General features: G+C 38.1%; 1 protein-coding gene across 3 annotated transcripts in view; it reads left to right on the top strand.

Moving 5' to 3' along the window:
• The window catches only part of TES (testin LIM domain protein), a 50272-nt gene that overhangs the window by 26856 nt on the left and 2962 nt on the right, over nucleotides 1–20454 (top strand). For 2 of the 3 annotated variants that reach the window (XM_033192422.1, XM_033192423.1), the window contains exons 3-6: nucleotides 14452–14704; nucleotides 15147–15482; nucleotides 16413–16628; nucleotides 16968–17126. In XM_033192422.1, the coding sequence (XP_033048313.1) occupies nucleotides 14452–14704; nucleotides 15147–15482; nucleotides 16413–16628; nucleotides 16968–17126 (964 nt within the window). Of the gene's footprint in view, nucleotides 1–14451; nucleotides 14705–15146; nucleotides 15483–16412; nucleotides 16629–16967; nucleotides 17127–18412; nucleotides 18942–20454 lie in introns of those variants that run through there. The other variant, XM_033192424.1, reaches the window with a different exon arrangement.

Below are 20454 nucleotides of genomic sequence, written 5' to 3'. Positions count from 1 at the left end.
CTTTTTGCAATACTTCTTTAGACAGTGGAGATATCTTCAAGTTCTCCGGCATGCTTGCTAAGTTGCAGACCTGTTATTGTCTTTTCTGAGAAATGAATACAACATAAAGTGTTCTTACTGTCATTAAGTTTGACTTAGTAAATTGGACCGTAATAACTATATTTAGAGTTGTTGAATTTGCTTGCTGTCTTTAAGATTTCCTTTGAGCCTGAAATACTGAAAATATCTTTCTGGTGGTAAATACGTTTGTAGTAATCCTCTAGGACTATCTAATAATTTATTTATTTATTTTATTATTTATTTTTTGAGACGAACTCTCATTCTGTCACCTAGACTGGAGTGCAGTGGTGTGACCTCAGCTCACTGCAACCTCCGCTTTCTGCTTCAAGCAATTCTCTTGCCTTAGCCTCCTGAATAGCTGAGATTACAGGCTTGTGCCGTCATGCCTGGCTAATTTTTCTTTTTTGTATTTTTGGTAGAGATGGGGTTTCACCATGTTGGCAAGGCTGGTCTCAAACTCCTGACCTCAAGTGAACAGCCCACCTCAACCTCCCAAAGTGCTAGGATTACAGGCGTGAGCCACCACGCCTGGCCCTGTTTAATAATTTAATTATTTTCTTCTTAAAAATTGGTAACTTCACATCTCATCTCTACATTTTCAGTAAACAAATATGAATACTGAATTGAGCATTTATATGTTAGTTATCAGGGAGTATTGAATTTAGGTCTCTTTAAAATTTTTAGCTATAAAGTTGCCAGGGAAAACATTGAAACACTTGAATTTTTTTTTAAGAAAAAAATTAATTGTAGTGTCTTGGTTTGAATGAAGTGCAAATATACACAAGACAAATGTTAGTGGGTCAAAAATGTGAATTTTATATAGATCTTATCTTTAGGTTGTTTTGAAAGTACTACTACGTATCATATAAATCTAAAATCAGTATTTGAAACCTGTGCTTATGAATGACTGTCAAGTCCATAATGGGTAGTTCACAAGTCTGCTCAAAGTTAGAATTAGCAGGAAAAAAAATAAAGATAACTATACAATTTTAGGATGGCAGCTATCTTGTTAGGATGACTCATTTGAGAGCCACTTCTGTACTACAAATTTCCACAGGAAACCCTTTGGAATAAATACTTTCATCAGCTCTTGGAGATGTGTACAGTGTAATTAAAGGAGATTATAAACAAATACAATTTTAGACATTAAGCTCTTTTAAAAACTAGTTTATTGAATCAGTTTTCAGAAACAAAAGTAAATGCGTAAAATAGCAAAGTCAGTAGAAACCTGCTAGAACTGATACAATTCTTCAGTTTTAGGGAGCTAAAGTTTTCCAGAAATTTTTTTTTTTACAAGACTTAAACAGCTCGCCCTTGTGCTGTCTCTTCAAGGGATGTAGAAGTGTGGCAATATGTCTCTCATGTTTTAAAAAAGGTAAAGTGACTTAACACAAAATAGTTTTCATGGATTAGAACATCTCTGCTCTTAATGTTCACACTGTTTCCTATTGTCCCTATCAATCAGTTAACTTTATGGAAGGCTGCACTGCCCTCTCCTGGGCGTAGTTTTTACCTTACGATCTTATAATACCTAAAATCCAAAATCCAGAATGCTCCAAAACCAAAACTTCTTGACTGTCAACATGATGCCACAAGTGGAAAATTTCACATACCTGACCGTGTGACAGGTCGCAGTCAAAATGCATTCAAACCTTTGTGTCTTGTACAAAATTATTTAAAATATGTATAAAATTACCATCAGGCTATGTACATAAGCTGTATATGGAACAGAAATGAATTTTATGTTTAAACTTGGGCCCTATCCCCAAGATACCTGTGTTTATGCAAATATTCCAAAATTTAAAAAAATTTGAAATCTGATACACTTCTGTTTTATTTTACTTCTGAAGCATTTTGGATAAGAGATACTTAACCTGTATTCTTTCTGGTTCTGCTATGCAATTGCCAAAAACTGCTCATGAGATTTTAAAGCTCATTCCTAAGAGATACCATCTTTTCTCTAAAGCAAGCTATAGTCATTTTTTAATGTCTGTATTAATCATTTTAATCTGATACTTTCCGATGAAAGTATATCCGACAAGAGCAGATCTCCATGGCATGAAAATAACCCTTTTATTTTTTTTTCAATTTTATCACACAGACTCATTTAATCAACTGGGTATAGTCTGAAAATCTAAGAGCCATAATAGTCTAGGGCTTTGCATATGGCCTGTCATTCAGCTGGGGTTGATAACAGTCTACCCCGTAGGTATTAGTAGTGCTGACATCTTCCTGGCATGAGTCCAGTCACATTTCTCTCAGAATTCTTGATAATTCCCTGACTTTTTCACCATAGCTAAAAGAGCTGAAGCAGGTGCCTTTGACCTCCATATGTAGGCTCTTTCAGTACAGTCTTTGAAGTAAAATATTCTAGACTAGCTATCCTGCGTGTAACAAAGATTCCAGGTCTAGTCTAGGGGCACAGAACTTCTCTGGGTGAGGTAGACATGGGATTCCATGACCCTGCCCACTTAGCCTCCTCCTCCAGCTTCATGGTGATCCATGACTTAGTACCCTGAGGGCTCCACAGGGTACATTTCAAAAATCAGAGTTAAATTATTCTCTACCTCTTTCTTAGTCTGGCCTCTCAAACAACCACATAAATGGTCTTTTGAACATGGATACTATTATATATTTCTGATGACTTAAGAACCCTCAGTAGTTTCCCACTGGACTTCTTTTAGGCAAATTTCTTGACCTTTGATGTTAAACCCCAACATCTGGCCTCTGCTTGCTTTTCCAGCCTCTTCCACTGCCCTTCCAAGCACCCTATGCTCCAAGTGCTTGATACATACTATTCCCTGAAATTTTGTGCCTTATTGCATGGTATTCTCTGCCTGGAAAACCCTGCCTCCTACCAATAGGAAACAAAAAGTCTCAGCTCAAGAAATACCTCTGAGAATTCTTCCTTGCCCATGTATGTCTTTTCAGGCTGCCATAACAAAATATCACAGACCTGGTAGTTTAAACAAAATGTACTTTCTCCCAGTTCTACAGGCTGGAAAGTTCAAGATCAGGTGCTTGATTAATCAACATGGTTGAGTTCTGGTGAGGTCTCCCTTCCAGGCTTACAGATGGCTGCCTTCTCACCATGTGCTCACATGGCCTTTCCTTGGTGTGCGTGTGCATGTGCGTGTGTGCGTGTGTGTGTGTGTGTGTGTGTGTCTGGAGAGGAAGAGATCTCTCTCCCTTTTCTTATAAGGTCACTTATTCCAATGGATTGTGACCTTTACCTTGTGACCTCTTTTAACTTTACTTCCTAAAAGCCCCTGCTCCAAATACAGTCACATTAGGGGTTTGGGCTTCAGCATATGAGTTTGAGGAAATACAGTTCGGTCCACAGCATCCCCTTCCTGCTTCCACATACCCCCAAAGTTGTTAGGAATCATTTTCCTTTTTATCACCTTGTATACTTACAGGAAGCCAGGAGATAAATACCCAGACCTCATTCTTCTTCTTCATTCTGATTTCCTGCTGGCACCTCCCATTGTCCCATTGCCAGTGCCAAGGGAACCCACGGGTGTAGTCCTTAAGGGTCCCCACGGGTGTAGTCCTTAAGGGTCAGCCTTCTGGGAAGTAGCACAGAGTACTGAGGCATGGAGAGTGAATCTGGAGAGGTGAATGGAAGATGCCGGATCAAAGTTTATCACCATAGTTGCAGGAAACTAAAAATGAATTATTAGAAATTTAGAGTGGAACTTGTAACTTAACTAGTCAAATCTTATTTTACAGATCAAAGAACTAAAACCAAAGGAAGTTAAAATGACTTGTTTGAGCCCATGAGTTATTAATAATATAATTTGTGAATGATTTCTATGTGTCACACACTAGTGAACACTTGTAATAATTTTCTACTACTGCATAACAAATTACTACAAACTTTGCAAGTTAAAGCAACAACTATTAACTCAACATCCATTATTATTATTATTACTTTTTTTTTTTTGAGACAGGGTTTCACCCTTTTTGCCCAGGCTGGAGTGCGATGGTGCAATCTCGGCTCACTGCAACCTCTGCCTCCTAGGTTCAAGTGATTCTCCTGCCTGCCTCCCGAGTAGCTGGGATTACAGGCGCCCACCACCACACCCACCTGATTTTTTGTATTCTTAGTAGAGACAGGGTTTCACCATGTTGGCCAGGCTGGTCTCAAACCACTGACATCAGCTGATCCACCCACCTCAGCCTCCCAAAGTGCTAGGATTACAGGCGTGAGCCACTGTGTCTGGCCAGCATCCATTATCTTTCAGATTAGAAGTCTGAGGTAGTGGGGCTGGCTTAGCTGGATTCTATGCTTAGCACCTCAAAAAGCTGAAATGAAGGTGTTGGCCAGGCGAAGTTCTCACCTTCAAGTTCTGGGGAAAAATCTGCTTTCAAGCTCATTCTTGTTGGTAGAATTCATTTTCTGTGGTTGGAGAACCAAGGTCCCTGTTTCCTCATTGCTCTCAGCTGGGGGCTGGCTACTCTCAGCTTCTAGAAGCCACTCGCATTCATTGAGGTACAGCCCCTTCCATCTTCAAAGCCAGCAACACTCCTTAGAATCCTTCCTGAACCTCAACTTCCCCTTCTGCTACCAGCCAGAGAAAATTCATTGCTTTTTAAGGGCTCACATGATTAGATTAGGCACGCCTGGAAAATTTCCCATTTGCCATATAAAAGTAACATAATCATGAAAGTAACACTGGGGACAGAATTCACAGGAGCCATCTTAAAATTCTGCTTACCACAGCACTTTATATACCTGATTGTACCTAATACTCCTAATATTTATTTTATTATTTATGATAAATCAAAGACTTAGGAAAGTTAAATAAGTTACCAAAGTTAGGGCTTACAGATGGCAGAGCTGAATTTGAATTCAGAGTTTGCCAAAACCTTTCTCCATAGCAGAGTAGATACTAGAATGTGCATGTTTCACTCTCGGGGCCAGTGAACTTTGACCTGCACCAGGCTGTCGCCTCTGAAGTGTGATTGTTGTGATACAGACATCCTTGTGGACAAAGGTGTACTTTTACTGTGAGCTCTCTCCTTTTTCAGTGTGCCCGTGATTACAATAGTAGAGGAAAATAAAAGGTTCAGGAAGCCTGATAACGACCCAATAAGAAACACTATCTACCGGGCATGCTTTCAAGTAATATTTAGAGATAATGAGTGTTTATTGAAATGTATGACACGGACCCAAAGTTTCCAGTTTATAGCCAGTTATTTCATATTGAAGTATAGTTAATATTGTTGCAACCATGTCATTTATCATATTAAGTAACATAATTATTAGTTTTGCCTTATCTTTGCTAAAGTCTCCCAATAAAACAGTTGCAATTTATTGAAAATGTGTTACTTGATTATAACATACATCTGTTCAGAATTTCTGATTGATTTAGAGCTGAGTGAAAACTGAAAATTCCCTACCATAAATGGATTAATACTTGTGTTGAATTCTATCACAGAGGCCCACGCTTAAATCCATATATGTATATCCCTGTTATAAAAGGGCAGCTTCCAACCCTTTTAAATTATGGTTTGTAGCAGTGCCATGGCCATGCTTTTAAATCACTGTGAATGCTGGCAGCATGTCAAAGCACTCTAGTTTCTACTACTTGCCTTGGAAAAATAGTAAGTTTTACAAATAGTGATACAAAAAGAATTTCTTTAGGTAGAATAAAGGATAGTTTCTTGGTTGCTTTCAGCTTGAAACTGTAAATATGTTTATTTGTCTGAGGCAATACTTTTGGTAGTTTGGTTCTTGTACTTGCTCTCCCAGGCTGTCTCTTTCTCTCCCTCTCTCCCTCCTTTCCTCCCCTTCGCTCCTCCCTTTCCTTCACCAGTTAGATTTAACTCTAGAACTCTTTAAGTTGTAAAGTTCTGAGTGTACAATTTTGATTTGACATACATATTAATGTTTGCATATATATGTGTTAATGGTGCTAAACTCTTTTTGTACAAACAACATTTAATACAAATAACCCTCCTCCATCCCTACACCTTAGAGCTTTCCAATCTGCCAGTCCACCTTTGCATCTTTTTTAAAGAATCATGAAAAAGACTTTTAAAATAACTTAATTCTGAATCCCCTTCCCTTTTTTTCCCCATAGAACTTTTCTTAACATCCTGTGGAGAGTCTGGAGAGAGAACTGCTCAATAGGACAGATAAGAAAATTTAGAGGTTTGAAAACTGTGCTAAATATGGGAACTGATTTATATACTCTCTTAAAACTATCAACTTAGTATAGCACAAATAAATTTAATAAACAAGCTTTTTAAATCTATATATGTCATCAAAAGTTACTTATGGATCATCTGAAGAAAGATAATCCACACACCGCACAAACAGCACCTGAAGAAAGATAATCCACACACCGCACAAACAGTCCCTTGCACGCAGATACTGTGCTCACCCATACCCCGTTTTTGTTTTTGTTTTAGGTTTGTATAAAACCACGTTTTTAAAGTTCTTCATTTTCTTAAGGGTAGAATCTGGGTTATTTTAGGCTGAAATTGAGTATGTGATAAACATCCCACTTATTCTCAGGCCACTCTCTGATAACAAGATCACAGTGGCTTCCTTTTCTTCTCCAATTCCACAACAAGGTTTTTCTTTTAATAAATTTGTTGGATTGCTTCCAAATGACTTTAAAAGTTTTTACAGGTATTTCTAAAAGTAAAATGTTTTAGTTTAAATGTGGGAGATTCAAATATAAAACACTGTAGATTAGATAGAACTCTAAGAAAAAGATTTTAAAACCTAAAAGTAGGTAAGTGGTAATAGCACAGATTTCCACAATAGATAGCACCTGGCACCTAGTGCTGATTTTTATAGTATGCTTTCTTGCAGAGTGGTTTGTAGCTGGCTCTTTTCCTTGTAGAAATGGAGCTCCAGTGTAAGGCAACTGGAAGGGATGTGGTCATCCCAGCTGTTTCAGTGATGACAGCTCTAGTTGAAGAACCGTCCCACCCTTCTTGGGTCACATTCTTACCAAGGACTCTGTCACCACTATTCACCACATTGGAGTGAGGATGCAGATGAGGCTTTTAATATAGTCATGATTTTTTAAATTATAATGAATCAATCATAGGTTTTCTCTACTTAGGAAACTGTTAATTATATGGCATAGTATGACTTCTTAGGTATTTCTTCTTTCTCACCACTACTGCTATTGGTATGTTGTTTTAACCTGATTTTACTTAATAAAGGTATATTGGGTGGTTAAAGGCATTGGTGGAAAAGCAGTGGCTTCCTGAGATTGTGAATTCTTCTCATTGTCAAGACAAATAATAATTTTAAAAAATACAGAGCTGGTTCTTCTATAACTAGTGAATTTAACTCTATATTTAACACTTTCATAGTAAATATAACTTTTTTAACCAAGCCACAGCTCACCATAGTTTGTTCATGCTTCAGAAACCTTCAGGCTTTATTTCACTTGTATCTTTTACTATTTATCTTTCAGATTCTAAAATCTGACCCCTCTTATTTTGTGGTATTCATGTTGTACTGGTGTAGAACTTAGATTGTAAAAATTTCCAAAGTCCAGCATTTATTATACAGCCTTGATCCTTTAAGACATCACTTTGCTAATTATTGGGATGCACGCTGTAGCTCACAGCCATAGAAGGATCTATTTAGCTATATTAAGAACTAAATTCCCACTTCACCTTTTTCCCCCCTCAGGAAGAGATAATTTTAAACTTGATCCAAAAGCAGTGATAGTATAATTACATTGTTGTTAACCAAAGAATAAAAGTAAAGAACATATTGTAGTAGAATAACTTGCTGCTTTCCACTAGATGGGAGTATGAGATAACCAGACGTTAGAAAGATTCTTTTATAGCTGAACTAGAATATACAAGTTCTTCAACAAATTCTTACCAAATAAAGATTTCTGACTAGTGTGCACAAGGAAAGCAATTTGCCTCTTCACCACCAGTCTCTCTCTCTCTCTCTCTCTCTCTCTCTGCATCTCTCGGAATATATAAGTCAAATCTAATATTTTCAGTTTGCATACTGAAAAGTATTTTAAGAACATTCAGAATATAACAACCTAAAATCTATAATTAATAGTGTATTATTTGGCAATGAGATTCATTTGGGTTTTTAGTTGTTGTTTTTTCTGTTTCTGATGTAGAGAAATTCCATGACTTATATTAATTTTAAATTTAGAAAACTTATTAAACTCTTCTTAATGCTAATTAATACATTGCATTTCTCTGTGATCATTCATAGCGTCTACGAATAGCAACAGTTTAGTTTTTTTCTTTCTGATGAATTCTTGTAACTTTTTTTCACACTGTTCTGATTAGTACCTTCAGAACAATATGATTAGAATTAGTGATAGCAAGGTTGCTTTCTTGCTTCACATCTTAAAACTAATGGAGTAAGTATGATCTATGCTGAGTGTCTGGGTTTGTTCCCCCCGTGCCCCACCCTGCAGAAACTCTTTCTAGAATTGTTGCTATTTCCCTTTACTAGTTTCTTCTGTTCTCTTTATTTTCCTTCCTTTTACTTCAGACTTATTATGCCTTTCTCCTAACTTTCTGAATTGAACACTTAGTACTTTATTCTTTCCTATTTTCTAATTTGAGTGTTTTCAAGTATAAATTTTTTGTTTAGTTATCTAATTATTTCAACATGCATACTTAACCTATCTAAAGCTAATCCATGTTTATATAGACTGAACAATGTAAGTATCTTTAGAATGTGTTTTAAAACACTCAGATCGCCAATCTTAATTTTATGCTGTCATTGCCTTATATATTAGTTCCAGCTTAAATCTTTAACACCACTCCCTACTACTCTGTTTTTCTCTGTCATCTTTTCCAGCTTCTTTTCTTCTACCAGACTGTTTCTTGGGTCCTTACTTTTTCCCTCTACACTTTCGCCAAGAGGCACAGATGATCTCTTTAACTCATATTCATTATATTGTTCTCTGACCACCAAATTTATATTTCCTACCAGGCTGCAGTGTTTAACCTGAGAGTTATATATCCTACACTCTGTGATATCTTTACCTTGTCTCACAGGCATATCAGATTTATCGGTGGTTTCATTTTGGAGGCTTCCATCGGCCTTCCCCACTCCATACTGCAAAACTGTTCATCTTTTGAATAAACTGTCTTAATATATTATATTCCTTCTACTAATTTACTCATCTCAGAAATTTGGTTTTATTTTTCGAGGGACTGAGTGTATTAGTCTGCTCTCTCACTGCTAATAAAGACATACCCAGGACTGGGTAACTTATAAAGGAAAGAGGTTTAATTGACTCACAGTTCAGCGTGGCTGGGAAGGCCTCAGGAATCTTACAATCGTGGCAAAAGGGGAAGCAAACACATCCTTCTTCACATGGTGGCAACACGAAGTGCTTAGGAAAATGGAGAAAAGCCCTGTATAAAACCATCAGATCTCATGAGAATTCACTCACCATCACAAGAAGAGCATGAGGGTAATAGCTCCCATGATTCAGTTACCTCCCATCATGTCCCTCCCACAACACGTGGGATTATGGGAAATACAATTCAAGATGAGATTTGGGTGGGGACACAGCCAAACCATATCATTCTGCCCCGGCCCCTCCCACTCTCATGTCCTCACTTTTCAAAACACAATCATGCCCTTCCAACAGTCTCCCAAAGTCTTAACTCATTCCAGCATTAACTCAAAAGTCCAAGTCCAAAGTCTTATCTGAGACAAGGCAAGTCCCTTCTGCCTGTGAGCCAGTAAAATCAAAAGCAAGTTAGTTACTTCCTAGATACAATGAGGGTACAGGCATTGGGTAAATATGCCATTCCAAATGGGGGAAACTGGCCAAAACAAAGGGGCTATAGGCCCCATGAGTCGGAAATCCAATAGGGCAGTCATTAAACCTTAAAGTTCCAAAATGATCTCCTTTGACTTCATGTCTCACATCCAGGGCATGCTAATGCAAAAAAGGTGGGCTCCCCATGACCTTAGGCAGCTCCATCCTTGTGGCTTTGCAGGGTACAGTCCCACTCCCAGCTGCTTTCACAGGCTGGTGTTGAGTGCCTGCGGCTGTCCTTGGATCTACCATTCTGGGGTCTAGAGGATGGTGGCCCTCTTCTTATAGCTTCACAAGGCAGTGCCCTTGTGAGGATGCTGTGTGGGGGCTCTGACCCCACATTTCCCTTCCATACTACCCTAGCAGAGGTTCTCCATGAGGACTCTGCCCCTGCAACAAACTTCTGCCTGGACATCCAGGCATTTTCATACATCCTCCGAAATCTAGGCAGAGGTTCCCAAACATGTCTTCTGCATACCTGCAGGACCAATACCTTATGGAAGCTGCCAAGGCTTGGGGCTTGCACCCTCTGAAGCAGTGGCCCAAGCTATACCTTGGCCCCTTTGAGCCACCACTGGAGCTGAAGAAGCTGGGATGCAGGGCAGCATGTCCCAAGGCTGCACAGAGCAAGGGGGCCCTGGGCCTGGTCCATGAAAGCATTTTTCCCTCCTAGGCCTCCAGGCCTGTGATGGGAGGGGCTGCTGTGAAGCTCTCTGACAGGCCCTGGAGACATTTTCTCCATTGTCTTGGTGATTAACATCTGAGCACCTTGTTACTTATGGAAATTTCTGCAACGAGTTTGAATTCCTCCCCAGAAAATGGCTTTTTCTTTTGTATCACATTGTCAGGCTGCAAATTTTTCAAACTTTTATCCTCCATCACCTCTTGAATGCTTTGCTGCTTAAAACTTTCTCCTACCAGATACCCTAAATCACCTCTCTCAAGTTCAAAGTTTTGCCCCTGCCTACAGATTCTAGGGCAGGGGCAAAATACCACCAGTATCTTTGAATAGCCAGAGTGGCCTTTATACCAGTTCCTCATCTCCATCTGAGACCACCTCAGCCTGGACTTCATTGTCTTCATCAGTATTTTGGTAAAAGTCATTCAACAAGTCTCTAGGAAGTTCCAAACTTTCCCACATCTTCCTGTCTTCTGAACCCTCCAAGTTTCTAGGAATTTCCAAACTTTCTCACATCAACTTGTCTTATTAGCCCTCCAGACTTTTCTAACCTCTGCCTGTTACCCAGTTCCAAAATCGCTTCCACATTTTCAGGTATCCTTATAGCAGCACCCCACTCTTTGCAGTACCAATTTACTATATTAGTCCATTCTCATGCTGCTAATAAAGACATACCTGAGACTGGGCAATTTATAAAGGAAAGAGATTTAATTGACTCACAGTTCAGCATGGCTGGGAGGCCTCAGGAATCTTACAAACATGACTGAACGGGAAGCAAACACATTCTTCACATTGTGGCAGGAAGGAGAAGTGCCGAGCAAAAAGGGGAAAAGTCCCTTATAAAACCATCAAATCTTGTGAAAACTCACTCACTATCATGAGAATAGCATGAGGGTAACAGCCGTCATGATTAAATTACCTCCTACTACATCCGTCCCATGACACATGGGAATTATGGGAACTACGATTCAAGATGAGATTTGGGTGGGGTCACAGCCAAACCATATCACTGAGCCTTCCCTTTACCATCACTATATCCAAATCACAAAGTTTAGTCAGGTTTTTGTTCTACGAGACCTCAAATTTCCTCCTTTCTTTTCATCTCTACTGTTGAATAATCTAAGCCATAGAATATTTTATCTGAACCAAAACAATAACCCTCCAAGATATAAATTCCATTTGTGAAGTAGTGGCAGTATCCTGTTACTTAGAACCATGCCATTGCAAACTGGATGCATAATTAACATGTTAACTTTTCTCCCTATTTCCAGTTATGTTTCACTCCTAATCCATTTACCACATGGCAGATATTGTGATATTTAAAATTACAGATCCGATCATTTTATTCCATTACCAAAAAGCCTTTGCTGCCTCCTGATTGCTCTTATGATGAAGCCCAGATTCCTTAATGTGTTCTATAAGCCCCTGCATGACTTCATGCCTACCCCTCCAGCCTTGCCACCCTCCCATTGACTCATCTTCCTACAGTCATACCATCCTCCCCTGGTTATGACACCTAAGGGGACAATTTCTTTCCTAATTCAGGATCACCGCAGGTATTCCTCTTTATACCCAGATACTAGAGACTTTTCTTTTCCTTTCCTTCCTTTTCTTCTTCCCAGATACACACCCACATACACAGTTTACACCTATGTTTCATACATCATCCAGATCTCAACCTAAATGTCACCTTCTTATGGAGTCCCTTCTTCACTAGTTTGAAGTCAAAATTACATCTTCTCAGGGCACCCTATGCTTGACTTTCCTATCACAAATGAAATTGTGTGTGTGTGCGTGATTATTTAATGTCTGTCTTCCACCAGACAGTAAGTTCTACAAGTCAGAGACTAGGACCTTTTTTTTTGTTTGTTTTTTGGAGCACTGTGTCCTAGTGTGAAGTACATTGCTTGGCACATGGGCACTCGTGTGTTGCATGAATGAATGAATGTCTGTGTGCCAAACCAGAGTGAAAAAGAGAACATTGTCCTTGAACTATAAAAAACACCGTGATGGCAGAGAGCACATGGTAGGTGGCAATAAGCATTTGAAGAAATAAAATAAGGGAAGAAAAGAGAAAGGAAAACAAAAGGGAAGGAAATGGAGGGCAAAAAAAATTGAGAAAAAAATGAGAAAGGTTGTAGTCTTTGATGGGAAAAGTTTCCCTATCTCTCACTAAAAAAAAAAACAAACACGAAACCTTGGATAATGGCTATAAAATGTTAAGATGCAATAAAATACAAAACCTGTTGCTTAAATAAAATAAGGAAACGCATATAATTTTTGTGGTTTTATTTAATTCATTTCTTTTTCTTTATTATTTATTCACTATTTGGTGACAGCATAAGGAATATCAGATGGGGTTACACTCAGACATGTACCTTTAAGTGTGTACTTTTTAATCTTTAGCAGTCTTTTATTTTTTTAATGGTACAATTGAAGATGTCTGTTATTGGGGCCATCACTTCTTTCAGTGAATTAATTGAAAAAATCTTGGTTAGTTTTGATAAAGATCAAATGAATAATTGCCTCTCCTGATCATATCAGAAATGCAGATGCACGTTTGGTTGACAAAACATACTGAATTTATTAAAACACTTACTTTGAAAATTTAGTTGAAACATTATGGTACCATCTAAATCACAAAACTTAATTCAGTAATTTCCAAAAATACAGTATTAGTGACTGATAATTCTGCTGCTTTCCTCTTTTTTTCAACTTCCATTTTAGATTCAGAATGTACATGTGCAGTACAGGTATTTTACATGGGTAAATTGCATGTTACTAAGGTTTGGGGTACAAGTGATCCCATCACACAGGTAGTGACCATAGTACCTGAGAGTTAGCTTTTCAAACATTGCTCCCTCTCACCCTCCTCACTCTAATAGTCCCCAATGTCTATTAGTCCCATCTTTGTGTCCATGTGTACTCAATATTTAGCTCCCACTTATAAGTGAGAATATGTAGTATTTGGTTTTCTGTTCCTGTATTAATTCACTTAAGATAATGGCTTCCAGCTGCATTCATTTTGCTTCAAAGGACATGATTTCATTCTTTTTTACGGCTGCATAGTATTCCATGGTGACTATGTTCCACATTTTCTTTATCCAGTCTACCATTGATGGGCATCTAGGTTGATTCCACTATGTCTTTCCTATTGTGAATACTACTGTGATAAACATACGAGTGCATTGTCTTTTTGGAAGAACAATGCATTTTCCTTTGGGATTGCTGGGTTGAATGGTAGTTCTGAGTTCTTTGAGAAATCTCCAAACTGGTTTCCACAGTGGCCGAACTAATTTACATTCTCACCAACAGTGTATAAGCATTCCCTTTTTTCCACAACATCTGTTATTTTTTTACTTTTTAGTAATAGCTATTCTGATTGATGGGAGATGGCATCTCATCATGGTTTTGATTTGCATTCCTTAATGATTAGTGATATTGAGCATGTTTTCATATATTTGTTGGCCATATGTATATCTTCTTTTGAGAAGTGTCTGTTCATGTCCTTTTCCCATTTTTTAATGGGGTTGCCTTTTGCTCGTTGAATTGTTCCTTATAGATTCTGAATATTAGACCTTTATTCGATGTAGGGTTTGCAAATATTTTCTTCCATTCTGTAGGTTGTCTGCCTGTCCTGTTGCCAGTTTCTTTGGCTTTGTAGAAGCTCTTCAGTTTAATTGGGTCCCTCTTGTCAATTTTTACAACCTTGCTCTTAAAAGCCTTATTAAGCAAAGTTGTGTTTTGTTTCCTTCTTGCAACTTTATGGATACTTATTCTCCCTTGTAAAAAAAAAAAGAACTTGCCTTTGCATACTATGATATAGAATATGCCTAAAAGTATTTTATGAACTGTAAATGTATCAACATAAATATCGATTAAGTACGATTAATCATTTTCTACTTATTTTCAAAATTATAGAAAAATATGTCGTAACTGCAAGTGTGGCCAAGAAGAACATGATGTCCTCTTGAGCAATGAAGAGGATCGAAAAGTCGGAAAACTTTTTGAAGACACCAAGTATACCACCCTGATTGCAAAACTAAAGTCAGATGGAATTCCCATGTATAAACGCAATGTTATGATATTGACCAATCCAGTTGCTGCCAAGAAGAATGTCTCCATCAATACGGTTACCTATGAGTGGGCACCTCCTGTCCAGAATCAGGCATTGGTAAGTAATATGGGGACAGAGATTTCCTTTATTGAAGTTCCTGGAGCATTTATTTGGGGCAGTTTCTTTGGTGACCTAATCAACTTCACACATCCCAGACCTATTATTCTTCCAGGGTTCTCATTACTTTGACTTCTGATTCCTTTTCTAGTCTTTTGAATGTAAGACTAAATACTTCATAACATTTTTTCAACTCCCTAGATCTTCCAAACTGAAAAAATACGTAATTTCATGGAGAAGAAGTGTTACTTTTTACCCAACTAAATCTATTTCGTGTACCGTTTTTGAGTTTTAACTTCTTAATATACTGTGAGGGTGAGTTGCTACTGTTGGATAGAATCCACTTCTTTCTTAAGTGACTTGCTTCTGATGTGTGTTCTAAAACATCACACTACCTAATGGCTAATCCCAGTTAACATTGGCCTCCTTCCTTGTCGTTCAGGCCAGGCAGTACATGCAGATGCTACCCAAGGAAAAGCAGCCAGTAGCAGGCTCAGAGGGGGCACAGTACCGGAAGAAGCAGCTGGCAAAGCAGCTCCCAGCACATGACCAGGACCCTTCAAAGTGCCATGAGTTGTCTCCCAGAGAGGTGAAGGAGATGGAGCAGTTTGTAAAGAAATACAAGAGCGAAGCTCTGGGAGTAGGAGATGTCAAACTTCCCTGTGAGATGGATGCCCAAGGCCCGAAACAAATGAACATTCCTGGAGGGGACAGAAGCACCCCAGCAGCAGTGGGGGCCGTGGAGGACAAGTCTGCTGAGAACAAAAGAACTCAGTATGTAAGTAGAGCGGTCACACTGCTGGCCCGATTTGTGTACTTTACAGAGTTTTTTCCCTTCCTTTGAACTTTTTTGGGGACTATTCCTCTGAGTTTCCAAAAGGGAATAGGTATGGGGAATAAACAGAATTAAGATTCACTTTAGACTTCCCACAGAGGGTCATCATGTTTAAAACTTCTATCTAAAGCCAAATTTTCTATGCATTTATTATCAAGGATAATTGTGAGTTTTATATACAGACAGTAGTTGGTATTGGCGTGCTGATCAAGGACAGTGTATTATTCTATAGTCTGTTTCTAAACATACTCTTGGTATTAATTGCTTATCTCTGCCCATAAATAAGAGTATATGCTTAGGTTAATTCAGTTTTGCTTGTGAGAACATGCCTAAAATTCAAACTGAAATTTAATTTTTGTGGATATACAGTGAAGCTCTTTTTTAAGTCTCTTCTAAAGGGAGAAATTGAAGTATTTTGCTAATGACTTGAAGATAGGAGGCAATTAGGACACAGATGCACAGACATAAGAACTAAACCTGCTGTAATATATTCCTCATAGCTCCAGTTAGCACACCAACCAATAAGGCTTAGTCCTGAAAAAAGAGCACTAATAAGCCCTGAGGTGGTCGTTTTAGAGAATCTGCTTAAAATTGAGCTGAAAATTACTATTTTCCTTTTTCCATAAGTGACCTTAATTCAGGAAATAATGCCCTGTTACACACAGGGTGAATGAAGTAGATTTGAGTAGCCTGGAGAAAGCTGAGATTCCATTTCACAGAAGTATTAATATGTTATTATCTACGTCGACAAATTTGTAATTTCAGTAGAAATTATGTCTCTTCAAAGTTGTTTCTCTGAATTTCTGCTGAAGCCAATGATAAGAAATGGCAGTCTTCTAATGCCTAGGTTGTTCTGGATGGCTTCCCTTTCAGTCCTGCTATTGCTGCAAACTGAGCATGAAAGAAGGCGAGCCCGCCATCTGTGCCGAAAGGGCTGGCTATGATCAACTGTGGCACCCAGCTTGTTTTGTCTGCAGCACCTGCCATGAACTCCTGGTTGACATGATTTATTTTTGGAAGAATGAGAAGCTATATTGTGGCAGACATTACTGTGACAGCGAGAAACCCCGATGTGCTGGCTGTGACGAGGTACGTTCTAGGGGACCTCCTGCATGCTGGTGCCCTCTTAGACCCTCATACAGTCCCTTTACCTAGAAGGCAACAAGACTTAACCAAACAGCAATTGCTCTGTTTACATCCACAGAAGTTTTAAAAAATTAACTTTTGACATCATTCATTCTGTCTGTGTTAATTGGGTTAACAAATGAAAGACTAGAAATACAAAAGATTGATTTAGACTAAATTAAATGATAGCATAAGTTCAAGCTTTAGGTTATCATTTTCAAACTTTAGACCCTGAGAAAGTTTGTTGTTACAGATGTAAATTATTATATAAAAAAAAAATCTTTATTTTTATCTTCTTCCTAGCTGATATTCAGCAATGAGTATACCCAGGCAGAAAACCAGAATTGGCACCTGAAACACTTCTGCTGCTTTGACTGTGATAGCATTCTAGCTGGGGAAATATACGTGATGGTCAATGACAAGCCCGTGTGCAAGCCCTGCTATGTGAAGAATCATGCTGTGGTGAGAAGTGTTCTAAGGATATGGTTTTGCCTCAGCCTGCTTTAGGACTTGAGTTTTTGCTTTTCTTAAAGCCTCTTACAAATGGGAAAGAGAAAGCACTCCTCCTAAGTAGAAAGCAAATTATTCCTACCACAGGGTGTTAAAATCAAGGCAATTCAAAAACAATACAGGCATTGACTATGAGCCACCTCAAGATTTCTACTTGTGAAGTTTATAGTATCAATTATAGGTACTGCTTAGTAATAAAATCCTCACTTAAAAAATTCTTAATGGGAATGAGATTGTTTTATTCTCATGGTTAGCAATCAGATTCCATTTCAATAACGGTGTCTAGGGCCTATTGATGTTCTTTAGCTCTATTTGAATATGATGCTTTCTGTTCGTGTTACTGGACCACCCACTGGAATTTTGTTTTTGCTACCTGGAGATTGTAAGATACCTATTTCTTAAACTCTTATTGAATTGATTTGGCATAACAAAACTTGGCCTGCATATTTAGATTTTTATGTGGGCAAACATTCCAATGTGAAAGTATATTTTTTTCTTGCATTTATTCTGCTTACACAGAGCTGCTATTGTATAATGGCCAAGTGATGGTAATGTAGATAAAGGGTAAAAAGTTGACCATAGATGGTAAAGTGTGTAAGCCAGGAGTATCCAAAAAGACATTTACTTCTTTATATGCAGCAAAACAGATACGTGTTAATGGTCCCCTGAGCTATAAATAAAGTAAAAGAGACTCCTGGCTAAGGAATGAAATTACATATAGTTTATATAGTTACAAGAGTGTGGTACTTTGAAGATAACGTAACAAGATTTGATGTCACTGCCAATTTTCAGCGTTTGTTCCCTAGTTATTCATTTTCTGTCAACTGTGTGTCACCAATATATTTCACATTCTCATAATTACAACCGCTCTACTTCAGACCTTTTTTTTTTTTTGTCATTTTGACTATTGCAGTGGCCTCAAATTTCGTTCCTCCACTTTCATTCATGTTGCTCAAAAGCTACCCACCATAATGATGGAAAATGATCTTCCTAAAATGCAAATTATTAAACTTTTAATAGATCTGGCCCCTTCTTGCCTCTCCTGTCACTTGTACTAGTTATCCAACCCAAATCATACATTTCCACATGCTCACCAGCATTTTCTAGTTTACACACTGTTCTTTGTCTTTTGCTTACTCTTTATAGTTTTTCTAACACACCCCACTTTTGCCTGTTTTACCTGACTGTACCTACACATTTATTCCTTTAGATTCAGTTTAGCTTTAACTTTTTTTCAGAACACCTTTCCTGATTCCCTGTGCCCAAACTCCATCATTGTCTCCAGGCTCTCTGTGTTCCCAATGGTGTGTATGGGGGAGGGTGTGGGGGGGGGGGGCGGCGTGTGTGTGTGAATGTCACTCATCTGTCTCCTTCACTAGACTGTAAGCAGCTGGAGGGTAGAGCTTACCTTACTATTTCTGTATCTTCAGTGTCGGCACTTAGAAAATGTTTAGTGACTGACTGGTGTTCTTAATATTTCTCACTTTGGGGCTACCGTGGGCCTTCCTTTACCTGGGGAACAAGATGTTAAATAAGATGTTAAATCACCATGTAACCTGATACATTATTTAGCTAAAAACTGCTTCAGTGAATATTGTTGCAACAGTTTTTCTACAGACTAAAGGTATTATCATGTATACCTTTTTTTGCTGCTGTCTGACCTTTAGTCTCAAGGACTAGAATGTAACTCCATCAGGGCAGGGATTTTTTTATCTGCCTTTTCTGTTCTGTTCCCAACACTAGGACAACATAGGTGCTCAATAAAAATATATTGAAATAGATAAAACTGCTATTTTTTCTTTTTTTTAGCTGTTACAAGCTTCTCTGTATTACATTGTTTCTAATCAATGGCAGGGAATAACCACAGATATGATTTTTTTAAATAAAATAATTTAAAAATTATTTAGTTTTATAATATAGCATCATTTTGGCCAGGCGTGGTGGCTCACACCTGTAATCCCAGCACTTTGAGAGGCCAAGGCAAGCGAATCATGAGGTCAGGAGTTCGAGACCACCCTGGCCAACATGGTGAAACCCTGTCTCTACTAAAAATACCAAAAAAATTAGCTGGGCATGGTGGCGAGTGCCTGTAATTCCAGCTACTTGGGAGGCAGAGGCAGAAGAACTGCTTGAACCTGGGAGGTGAAGGTTGTAATGAGCTGAGATCCTGGCATTGCACCCCCAGCCCAGGTGACAGTGCGAGACTCCGTTTCAAAAACAAAAGAAAACAAAACTATATATATATAGCATCATTTCTTTTATGTTTACTTTCTCAATGGGATATACCATCTTTACCTAATATTAAAATGAGCATACATATCCATTGCCAGAACAAATTCCAGCTAACAGCAAAGAGAGCTACCCACACAGCATGCTACATTATATAAAATTTGGACAAGTTTATCTAGTTCAGGACATTGAGCTGCTTAGATCTTTTAATCTTAAAAAAGACAGAGAGAAAATACAAATTATTTTTAGACTTGAAATCAAGTGCTCAACTCCAAACAACATTTCTGAGAAAAAAAAAAAAAAAATTACCTGGAAGGAAAAAAAATGGGACATGCACCTACTTTGTCTCTGTGTAGTCACTGGAACTCCATAGTTACCCCCGGAATTCACATCCAGCAGATTCACAGGACACTCCTGCAGAGAGCTCATTCCAACAGATGTCATTAGCTGTTTTACATCCTATGTACAAATAAAAAGAGGGATGGAAGGAAATAAGAATTCTTTGAAATATTAAAGGTTTAGGAACATAGGAAAATCAAATGGCAGGTGGAAAGTGGTGAAGCACATCATGTTCCTGAAGGGTTCTGCAGTCCCCAGGCCCTCGGCGCAGCCTGGGCCAATTTTAGATTTTCGAAGAATTAGGGATCAGTGGATTTGACCTGTGATTACATGTCAGATTTTGAATTTATGGTAATCAAATTATTAATAAAATTTTATGAAACCACAAACCTTAATTCTCTATACCATTTATGTGTACTAATTACCTTTTTACTTAATTTTCTTAATTTCATGTGTAATTGAACATTAGTTATCTCTTTTTTGAAAATTGCAACTGAAAATATGTGTTTTGGGTAATTATAAAAAGATCCACAAATACTATTAACAGGTCTGAGAAAAAGAAGATAGATCATGGTCTAAAAGCAAGGCAATAAAACACACAGTGTATTTTACAAGAACACATTCAAAATACTTATACAAACAAGAAATATTGAAAGATTGAATGTTCTTATCACAAGGAAATCATATAATGTTTAAGGAGAGGGATATTCTA

Source organism: Trachypithecus francoisi, unplaced genomic scaffold (assembly GCF_009764315.1).
Source record: "Trachypithecus francoisi isolate TF-2019V2 unplaced genomic scaffold, Tfra_2.0 Lachesis_group4, whole genome shotgun sequence".
Lineage (NCBI taxonomy): Eukaryota > Metazoa > Chordata > Mammalia > Primates > Cercopithecidae > Trachypithecus > Trachypithecus francoisi.
The sequence above is the reverse complement of the archived record's forward strand: the minus strand, read 5'-3'. Positions and strand labels throughout refer to the sequence as shown.